Raw genomic sequence first — 12354 nt, forward strand, 5'->3', positions numbered from 1 at the left:
ATAGTAGGTCTGTGTTACACACGTGTGACAGTGATGTCCTATTGGTAAATAACTCTGATAGCAATGAGCTCTTCAAACACAATTTAGATAACACACACTACATACCTATGAGCTGTTACGGACCGACTAATATAGGTACAGGTGTCAGATAAATTACACATATACGTATTTTATTAGTGCGCCAATACATATATAACACTGCGGACATGGAGAGGCTCCATGGTTAGACAGTTGGTTTATGTTGGATGTTTGATACAGGAACCTCTCGAGGTATGTATTATTGCTTGCGGGGGTCGACATATCTAAGGGCAGATATGGATCGATAATTAGGACTTATTTCCCGATCACAGTACAAACGTGGAGGAATTCATCCGTTTGTTATCGCTCTACAGATCGAACAGATCTCAAGAGTTAGGTGTGAGACCGTTTGATAACTGTTACTGATAAAGAGGACGATTTTTATTAGCTTGCTTGGCCTATAAATGGCCAGTGTATACATCAAGGATGATTTTGTAAATGTGGGGGTAGATGGTAACCGAGAATAAACATTGACACCTTTTTAGTCAGTTGTTAATCGTCGAGTGGCACAAGCACAGGGAATCCTTATAGTGCCCTTTACTGAAACATCTCTCGTTATACTGACATTGGACATTATATCGTGTCCACATTACAATGGGGTTACAGGTAAATTGGTATTATCTTGTCCACATTTCCATGGGTCCGTAGGTAAATATGTATTCTCGTGTGCACCTTACAATGGGGTTAGAGGTAAATCGGTATTCTCGTGTCCACATTGCAATGGGGTTAAAGGTTAATGGTTATTCTCATATCCACATTGCAATGGGGGTTACAGGTAATTTGGTGTTCTCGTGTCCACATTGCAATGGGGTTAGAGATAAATCGGTATTCTCATGTCCACCCTACTATGGGCTTACAGGTAAATAGGTATTCTCGTGTCCACATTACAATGGGGTTACAGGTTAATAGGTATTCTCATGTCCACATTACAATGGGGTTACAGGTAAATATGTATTCTCGAGTCTACATTACAATGGGGTTACAGGTAAATTGGTATCGTGTAACATAAACATTATTTGAATGATGCATTGATTTCATGAGTTCAAATACCGTATCTAGTATAGGGACTATGGAATAATATACATGTATACATCAATTCCTAGTGTAACTAACACGGAACATATCAGTGATAGATTGATTACGATTATGGTTCAATTAAATTTTCCCCTCAAGATGGATTCGGGGAGAGGTGTAGCGTTCCATTTCTGCATTCATGTAGTCACGTGTGAGTGTTCCTCGAACGAGCTCATATTTTATACTGCCAAGGTCAAACCGTGAAATAACATACCTAGTGTATAACACTGCAAAACGACTAATTGTAAGCCCCCCCCCCCCCCCCCCCCCCTGCACCTCCCCCTTGCAGGGTCGGGCTGGTTTCTCTTTTGTCTTCTGTTAAAGTGACACAAGAGAGCTCAAGAAACGTAGCGACTTCATTTTAAACATATTTTGATTATACTTCGTTTAATTGTCATGTATGACAATAACTCGAACGAGTTGGTATAACTGCTAATCAATTGTTGGATAATTCTGTCGGTACATGCGATGAGATCTGTATCGTTTGGAATGTCTTTTTATCAATTTGATGATTGGCACATTCTGTTAGAGACATCAATCGAACGCTTCAGTGACAAAGATTATTAGAGATATCCGGACGAGAGAAGGTGAAATACAAAGTACTATATCAAAACCCACCATGATATAAAGTGTAGGCTTGCACAGATTTGTGCAATAGTTGTGTTTAGATAAAGCACTGTAAAGATTTCATCCTCCTCCAGATCGCTTTTCTCTATATAGATCGTTTGTTTTCACGTAAATAATTGCATTAGGATCGAATTCTACCGTATTAACGCGTCGAACAACACGGTTAGCGCAATTCACTTCGTCCTTGATTAGTCTTCTTATTAATTGAGTACAATTTAGAGGTGAGCTCGTACATCTTATAGGTGTTTGCTAGAGATGCTTTAAAAGGTATGAGTCTACCTCTGAACAGGTACGAAAACCAATTCAGAAAGCGTAAGCCGAATTAGTATCCCGCAGGACCGAGCAACAAAAGAACTACAACAGCAAGACTCAACGAAAAACATTTCCGTATGCCACGTCCAGTAGAGATGTCAAACGACTGTCCCAAAAACAAAATTACATGTACCATGTCCATTAAAGTGTCCAAAAATTAAAGCATTCTAATTCACAAGTAAAGAAAGAGAAAAACAACTGATGCTGAAAACTCTCGAGTGGCCTTGGGTTCAAAGGTCAATTCTGTAGACATGGTCAGTAAATAATGTTTAAAGAAAACACATCTTCAATACAAGTGAAATGGACCAGGAAATGTCATAATAACCTACTCTAATAGTTCTTCTATCAATTTAGTCTTGTATGAAAGCGCAGATAAGTCTGCTAACAGTTTGTCGATCCTCTGTTATGCCAATGTTTGTTGTAAGACCATTTTCTCAAGAAATATGTAACCAAGATTTAACCATTTCCGAAATTACTTACACCATGCTCGTTATATTTCATCCTGGCTTTATTGTTGTATTTCACTAATTATGCTCCAGTATTGTTCAGAACACGTTGTCATGTTGCCTCTTAGAAAAGACAGCTCTTATAACAACATAACGTTCCTTAAATATGTAGGGAGGTATGGCAATGTACCCCAAAGCGTTCTTTTGAGTTTTTCAAAATATCCATTTCATTGTTATCTCATCTGAGACATGCGTACGACACCACGACGTAACTCTGTTTTAATTGTATTCTCACACAACACCATTCCTTAGAGTAGCATTATCTTCTTCTTTGATGTGCTCGCTGCCATAAATATCGATGATTATAGCGATTAGAGCGGCGGCCATAGTCCACTTTTAGCCTGTCGTAATATCATATATATATAATACATAACAACATCATCTGTGACTACATCCGGTGTACTTATATAATAGTGTATATCATTAGGAGCCCATATATGTTTCCCGAGGAGATTCCGGAAGTTCCAGCAGATGATGGTTTTCCACAAACATACACACTATATCGTAACGCTTCGAAATGAAGTTTTGTCTCGTACTTCTTTTACTATCAGATTGCTACCGGCCACCGAAGCTAATGTAGAACACAGGTTGACAACCCAATATAATGTACGATCATTTAGACCATAGTCCATATATATGAAACAATTCTGGTTCGACCCTAGGCAAACATGTTTCTTTTTATCCTCGTGTTCTGTTGACTGTATATTTGAGCGTGGTGCTGGGATGTGTGTTATAGGGCTCCACTGACCAATCCTGATGTCTACTGTTAGTCGGCGACATTGAAATCGGATTCTTACTAATAGGCATTGATCTTAAGATAATAATGACACATGTAACAGTAGTATTTTAACGGGAATTTATCCCCGTTGTTCCTTAACTTCTTTTAGTTACTCGAATCTCAGCTGTTATAATTCCCCAGATTACTTGAATAACTTTAAGTTTGCATCCGAAATTCAAACAAGAACTACCAGCTTATCAACACAAAATAGTCTTTTATCTTTTAAGAAATGCGCCAAACAGTATTTTATGGTGTCGTAATGCAATATGTATTGACTTTTTTACTATAGAAAATATACTACATTTTAGATGAAATAATTCAAAGCTGTGATAGAAGTATCTATGCTAATTAAAATTGGTAAATCAGTGTGGAGCCAAGGCAATCGTGCTGATGACTTTGTAGACGTGGTAAGAGTTGATATGACCAACACGGAAGCAGAGCCCTCTGCATGATTGATCAGGCTACAAGGAAACTGGAACATTAGTGCAATATGCCAATCTCAAATAATATAACTGTGATAATTGTCCATCATTATATTACTACTAAACTATTTACAGCAACGTGCATTACATATTTATGTGTCCAATTATAAGTTTAACTTAACCTGTTGTATTTCTATTTAACTATTGACATCAAAATTGTAATGATGTTGTAAATAATATACATTTTGCTTGACCATATGTAAGACGAGTCGTTGACTCAAAAACGTCAGACTGAGACAGATTTAACTGAATTTCAGCCTCGATCTTTGTCAGGCTGACGCTCAAAACATTGCTGATGGGGAACGCGCTCCGAATATTATGTTCTTTTAGACATTTATGTTTTGGAGAGCGCTCCGAATGTTATGGTGTTTAGGAGAGCGCTCCGAATGTTATGGTGTTTGGGAGAGCGCTCCGAATGTTATGGTGTTTGGGAGAGCGCTCCGAATGTTATGGTGTTTGGGAGAGCGCTCCGAATGTTATTGTGTTTTGGAGAGCGCTCCGAATGTTATTGTCTTTGGGAGAGCGCTCCGAATGTTATGGTCTTTGGGAGAGCGCTCCGAATGTTATGTTCTTTGGGAGAGCGTTCCGAATGTTATGTTCTTTGGGAGAGCGCTCCGAATGTTATGTTCTTTGGGAGAGCGCTCCGAATGTTATGGTGTTTTGGAAATTTGTGTTTTGGAGAGCGCTCCGAATGTTATGGTGTTTAGGAGAGCGCTCCGAATGCTAGGATGTCGTAGATGCATTTGTCAGCCCAGCCTTATCTACACATGTACCTACTTTTTCGAATTTGTTATATCATAATTGCCTCTACCATTTATAGTATCGTCACCCTAGTATCCCTACCATTTATTGTATATGGTATCTTTACCCAACCAACACTACTATTTATGTTATTGCCACCCTACAGCCCCTTGCATTTATGGTACAAGTGTATCATCATCCTACTACCCCTACCATTTTGGGTATATGGTATCGCCACCCCATCATTGCCCCTAGCCTTACCGCTGCAGACATATAATTGACGAAAACAGTTGTAATCATTTCTATACCCACAATTCTGCAACACTATGAAAGGCATACAGTGGAGTTCATGAATAATGAAATAGCGCGGTACGCGTCGCCATCGACGTGCACTGCCGATAAAGCTTGGTCGGGACACTGACTGAATTACTGGTATATATGTCCTATAGAATGTTAATGCTTGGGTTCCCCTGTCTGTCGCGAGGTTATAAGACCTTGCTTGCTCCGGTCATACGAGTCCAGCCAAAGGAGGTGATACCAAGACAGACAGATTGGACCAAGATGTTGTGACTTCCGACAAAATCAATCTCCAAAATGACAACGAACAGGCGTGTATTTCGATAATTCTTCCTGCCGGTGGATACTGATAAATTGCCATTTAAGCAAACAGACCTGAAACACACCACAGCCAGGGAGATGAAGTAGGTACGGCTAGAGACTGCATTGGACGAAGATAGAGTCTTCGACACACAGAAAGGCAAAAATATACAAATATTCAGATAGAGAGACGGAAATGGAAAATATATAGACAAATACAAATATAGAAGAATAGTTGCTTAACAGTAAAAAAGAGAGAGAGAGAGAGAGAGAGAGAGAGAGAGAGAGAGAGAGAGAGAGAGAGAGAGAGAGAGAGAGAGAGAGAGAGAGAGAGAGAGAGAGGGGGGTGGTGGAGGAATGTATTACATAAAGCACATTAACTCACCATTTTTGGAGGAAATAATAGTTACATCGCGCTAGTGCAAGACATGCATACGAATTCGTGAACTCTCCATTGTAAGTATACATGTGCATACGTTATGATCCTGGGTTCAATTTTATAGAACACGTGAAATACAGTTTGTTCAGGCGATTTAAAACGACACTTGGAGACATGTAAATTGTTAACTTAGTTACACTAGAGTTTAATATAAATGTCAAAACAAAAACGCAACGGTGAAACTGAAAACTGAGTACATGAACAGATGCCAATTTGATGTCCAATTTCTCAACTAAAACCGCGTCCTGCGGGTGGGAAGTTCTCCAAGAATTGCACAAAGCACGTGTTCGTGTATAGTAAAACACGTAGTAATACTTTGAACGTTCGTGTGGCTGGTTGGATGGTGAGAATGCATTATACGTTTTGGTAGCATGTTTGTCGCGTGATTGTCTGTTACAGATATGGCGTTTCTCCGTCCTGACAATTATTTCAATGCGAGACGTAAATATTTTTTTTTTTTTCCATTTTATAACATACAGTAAGTTAATTTACAAAGGTATCAAGGCAAAGCCCATTACTTAGACAATCATGGAAAAATACAAACGCTGGAATCCGTCTTTAAAATTCCGTACAGTTTCCCGTTAATTCCGTCGTATACAGTGAGTTTTGATATTCACTATGGGTAACGATTAACCAAATAAGGCAGTTTCGTTTGATATAGGAATCGAAGATTTGTTTTTACGGAATGAATCCCACATGTAATCTGGCTGAGAGCGGACAGCCGTTCTCAACTACATCATACTGGGTATTTAATGTATATTCAAAACATATATAATCCATTGAAGAAAAGACATTGATTTAACGAGGTTTTGAATCTTTGATGTTACCACTATCAATGACATTAAAATTAGTTTTAAAAACTCATGCTGATGCAAACAGCAAGATACACAACATGTAGGAACCACGTGAAAGGCTGATACCCCAAACCATTCAGTGAACACGGTCGCTGTCGTCTGACAGGCTATGGAAATGAGATGGCGGAACTCTCGCCATTAAATGACGATCGTTGTAAAGAGTATATATATAGGTCCACGTGTTTGTATACTACAGTGTGATGCTAAATAGCTAGGAGCTGTCATAAAGCGAGGGCAACCATCTCACACTATATTAGAGTCACCCTAGGCGAGGTTTCAATTTGTCATCACAGTATCAGGTATCTATCTCCTCTGTATTATAACATATTTAAATATACATGTTAAAACATATCGATCATGCTCCACTACCAACCTATTTGTCTTTTTCTTATTTCAGAAAATCAATTTGTCAATGATTGGTGGGTTTGGGGGACAGAACATTCTAGTGGAGTGCCGTAGTGTCGGTGGAGCACGCTAATTATTGGCAGATACCGCGGCTGCTGGTGACACGGGTTTGTCCACTGCCTTAACGATCCGGCCAAATATCACTGACCACCTTTCCAAGTACGAACGAACGGGAGTAGATATCTTGACGTCCACATCTGGCGAAAGCTAGAGGGAGAGGAAGGGACCGGAAGGAGCACGCCCTTCTTCAAAATCAACTTGAATGGCCCTATTGTGAATTTAAGGTAACTCGGAGGGAAAGACAGACATATTTTCATATGTGGAAGATAAAACATTTTGATATGACTTGTGACAAGGTTAATGTCGAGGGATTTATTCTAGTTGAACAAATCATCATTCTTGACACTTGATTGTGTGTAGAACGTCACGGATATCGGTCACATGTTAATCTTGATAGCAGAAGAAACTAACAACACTGGAAACGTTCCCCAGAGATATGGCCGCATCTGGGAGGGCGGTGCGGTCAAATTCTAAAAGTACAGGCATGAATGTCGACATGTCGGAGGTGTGGCAACCGCGAGAAAAGGTAAGGATATAATTGTATGATGATGGTAGCTACTTACCACACGTCAGCTGTTTGTATTATCAAAGCAACATCGTCGTTTAACCACACATATGTAACCCAAATCATTGTTGATTACACATGTAACATCAAGTCTGATGTGAGTAACATATCATGTCTGATGTGGGTAACATATCATGTCTGATGTGAGTTAGTTACACAATTATCTGCCTTCTTGGGAAAATTATTGTCCTATAATTATCACAGAATCGCAGACACATTTGATAACGCGCTTCATGGTTAATTTGTCTGAAATCCTGTGAGAATTAGGGGAGAAGAACTTCCAAAAGACGGTAGTTAAATACTTATATTTCCGTTTAAAATTTTAATTCCTCTGATATTTAACCTGTAACAGTGTTATCGCAGTCCAAAGTCAAAATTTCGCGCAGTCAATCCGACCTATTCTTGTGACTTCAAGAGAACACGCGACCGTACACAACAAAAATATGCTTCGTGGAAATAAAAACAAAATTATCAATTTAATTACAATCTTTTGATCAATATATTTCATCATGAGTATATTGAACTTTTATCAAATACATAGCTACAATGGTTTTTTTCATCAGGTAGCACGAATTTAAGTGACGTTAAATAATACACTTAATATAATGAGGTCAGACAAAACGACGTCATTAAGTGACGACGTCACTAACATTGTTCTTCCACCCATGGAAATTGTATGAGAATTATGATTTGGTAACTTTCTATTTTGCTTGGTAAGGTTATATAGTGAAAATACAAAGCAAATGGAGATATATCCCTGTAACAGACCTGATTATATCCCTGTAATGGACATAACCATATCCCTGTAATGGACCTGACTATATCCCTGTAATGGACATGACTATATCCCTGTAATGGACCTGACTATATCCCTGTAATGGAGCTGATTATATCTCTGTAATGGACATGACTATATCCCTGTATTGGACCTGACTATATCTCTGTAACTGATCTGATTATATCCCTGTAATGGACATGACTATATCCCTGTAATGGACCTGACTATATCCCTGTAATGGAGCTGATTATATCCCTGTAATGGACATGGCTATATCTCTGTAACGGACCTGACTATATCTCTGTAACATACATGACTATACCCCATTAACATACCTGACTATATCCCTGTAATGGACCTGACTATAACCCTCTAACAGACCGGATTATATCTCTGTAACTGACCTGACTATATCCCTGTAATGGACATAACTATATCCCTGTAATGGAGCTGATTATATCTCTGTAACGGACCTGACTATATCTCTGTAACATACATGACTATACCCCTTTAACAGACATGACTATATCCCTGTAATGGACCTTACTATATCCCTGTAACAGCCCTGACTATATCCCTGTAACAGCCCTGAATATATCCCTGTAACAGCCCTGACTATATCCCTGTAACAGCCCTGAATATATCCCTTTAACATACCTGACTATATCCCTGTAACAGACCTGAATACATCTTTGTAACAGACCTGACTATGTCCATTTAACAGACCTGACTATATACCTGTAATTGACCTGACTATATCCCTGTAACAGACCTGACTATATCCCTTTAACAGACCTGACTATATATCTGTAATTGACCTGACTATATCCCTGTAACAGACATAACTATATACCTCTAACATAGCTGACTATACCCCTTTTACAATCCTGACTGTATCCCTGTAACAATCCTGACTATATCCCTGTAACAGCCCTGACTATATCCCTGTAACAGCCCTGACTATATCCCTTTAACAGACCTGACTGTATCCCTGTAATTGACCTGACTATATCCATGAAACAGACATGACTATATCCCTATAACAGACCTGACTATATCCCTATAACAGACCTGACTATATCCCTTTAACAGACCTGACTATATCCCTGTAACAAACCTGACTATACCCCTCTACCATACCTGACTATATCTCTGTAACAGACCTGACAATACCCCTTTAACAGACCTGCCTATACCACATTAACAGACCTGACTATACCCCTTTAACAGAACTGACTATACCCCTTTAACATACCTGACTATACCCATTTAACAGGCCTGATTATATCCCTGTGATGGACCTGACTATATCTCCGTAGCATACCTTATTATACTACTGTAACATACCTGATTATTTCCGTACCAGACATGATTATGTTCATTGTAATCGATCTGCCCGTAATGGACCTGATCATAACCCTGAAACATACCTGACTATATCCCTTTAACCTACCTAATTATATCCATGTAACATACCGTCATCCCTGTAATAGACCTGATTATATCTCTTTATCAGACCGGACTGTATCCCTGTAATAGACCTGATTATATCCCTTTATCAGACCGGACTGTATCCCTGTAATAGACCTGATTATATCCATGTAACATTGTAACATACCTGATTGTATCCCCCGTAGCATCCCCCGTGGCTGTCTTCCTGTAACACGCCTAACTGTATCCCTGTAACACCTCTAACTGTATCCCTGTAACATTTCTAACTGTATCCCTGTAACATTTCTAACTGTGTTCCTGTATCAGACCTGTCTCTATCCCTGTAACACCTCTAACTGTCTCACTGTATCAGACCTGTCTCTATCCCTGTAACACCACTAACTGTCTCACTGTATCATACCTGTCTCTATCCCTGTAACACCTCTAACTGTCTCACTGTATCATACCTGTCTCTATCCCTGTAACACCTCTAACTGTCTCACTGTATCAGACCTGTCTCTATCCCTGTAACACCTCTAGCTGTCTCACTGTATCAGACCTGTCTCTATCCCTGTAACACCTCTAACTGTCTCACTGTATCAGACCTGTCTCTGTCCCTGTAACACCTCTAACTGTCTCACTGTATCAGACCTGTCTCTATCCCTGTAACACCTCTAACTGTCTCACTGTATCATACCTGTCTCTGTCCCTGTAACACCTCTAACTGTCTCACTGTATCAGACCTGTCTCTGTCCCTGTAACACCTCTAACTGTCTCACTGTATCAGACCTGTCTCTATCCCTGTAACACCTCTAACTGTATCCCTGTAACACCTCTAACTGTATCCCCGTAACACCTCTAACTGTCTCACTGTATCAGACCTGTCTCTATCCCTGTAACACCTCTAACTGTCTCACTGTATCAGACCTGTCTCTATCCCTGTAACACCTCTCTAACTGTCTCACTGTATCAGATATGTCTCTATCCATGTAACACCTCTAACTGTCTCACTGTATCAGACCTGTCTCTATCCCTATAACACCTCTAACTGTCTCACTGTATCAGACCTGTCTCTATCCCTATAACACCTCTAACTGTATCACTGTATCAGACCTGTCTCTATCCCTGTAACACCACTAACTGTCTCACTGTATCATACCTGTCTCTATCCCTGTAACACCTCTAACTGTCTCACTGTATCATACCTGTCTCTATCCCTGTAACACCTCTAACTGTCTCACTGTATCAGACCTGTCTCTATCCCTGTAACACCTCTAGCTGTCTCACTGTATCAGACCTGTCTCTATCCCTGTAAGACCTCTAACTGTCTCACTGTATCAGACCTGTCTCTGTCCCTGTAACACCTCTAACTGTCTCACTGTATCAGACCTGTCTCTATCCCTGTAACACCTTTAACTGTCTCACTGTATCATACCTGTCTCTGTCCCTGTAACACCTCTAACTGTCTCACTGTATCAGACCTGTCTCTGTCCCTGTAACACCTCTAACTGTCTCACTGTATCAGACCTGTCTCTATCCCTGTAACACCTCTAACTGTATCCCTGTAACACCTCTAACTGTATCCCCGTAACACCTCTAACTGTCTCACTGTATCAGACCTGTCTCTATCCCTGTAACACCTCTAACTGTCTCACTGTATCAGACCTGTCTCTATCCCTGTAACACCTCTCTAACTGTCTCACTGTATCAGATATGTCTCTATCCATGTAACACCTCTAACTGTCTCACTGTATCAGACCTGTCTCTATCCCTATAACACCTCTAACTGTCTCACTGTATCAGACCTGTCTCTATCCCTATAACACCTCTAACTGTATCACTGTATCAGACCTGTCTCTATCCCTGTAACACCTCTAACTGTCTCACTGTATCAGACCTGTCTCTATCCCTGTAACACCTCTAACTGTCTCACTGTATCAGACCTGTCTCTATCCCTGTAACACCTCTAACTGTATCACTGTATCAGACCTGTCTCTATCCCTGTAACACATCTAACTGTCTCACTGTATCAGACCTGTCTCTATACCTGTAACACCTCTAACTGTCTCACTGTATCAGACCTGTCTCTATCCATGTAACACCTCTAACTGTCTCACTGTATCAGACATGTCTCTATCCCTGTAACACCTCTAACTGTCTCACTGTATCAGACCTGTCTCTATCACTGTAACACCTCTAACTGTCTCACTGTATCAGACCTGTCTCTGTCCCTGTAACACCTCTCTAATTGTCTCACTCTATCAGACCTGTCTCTATCCCTGTAATACCTCTAACTGTCTCACTGTATCAGACCTGTCTCTATCCCTGTAACACCTCTCTAACTGTCTCACTGTATCAGACCTGTCTCTATCCCTGTAACACCTCTAACTGTCTCACTGTATCAGACCTGTCTCTATCCCTGTAACACCTCTAACTGTCTCACTGTATCAGACCTGTCTCTATCCCTGTAACACCTCTAACTGTCTCACTGTATCAGACCTGTCTCTATCCCTGTAACACCTCTCTAACTGTCTCACTGTATCAGACCTGTCTCTATCCCTGTAACACCTCTCTAACTGTCTCACTGTATCAGACCTGTCTCTATCCCTGTAACACCTCTAACTGTC

The 12354-nt window shown here is 40.2% G+C and overlaps 1 protein-coding gene across 3 annotated transcripts in view; it reads left to right on the top strand.

Annotated features, from left to right (window-relative positions):
- The first annotated feature begins 204 nt into the window (after positions 1-204).
- Positions 205-12354, top strand: part of LOC117325354 (GTP-binding protein Di-Ras2-like) — a 72639-nt gene continuing 60489 nt past the window's right edge. For all 3 annotated transcript variants that reach the window (XM_033881507.1, XM_033881509.1, XM_033881510.1), the window contains exons 1-2: positions 205-270; positions 6886-7479. In XM_033881507.1, coding sequence (XP_033737398.1) covers positions 7390-7479 — 90 coding nt within the window. In that variant the 5' untranslated portion in view covers positions 205-270; positions 6886-7389. The remainder of the gene's footprint in view (positions 271-6885; positions 7480-12354) is intronic.

The sequence above is a fragment of the Pecten maximus genome, chromosome 4 (genome assembly GCF_902652985.1).
Source record: "Pecten maximus chromosome 4, xPecMax1.1, whole genome shotgun sequence".
NCBI classification, from domain to species: Eukaryota; Metazoa; Mollusca; class Bivalvia; order Pectinida; family Pectinidae; genus Pecten; species Pecten maximus.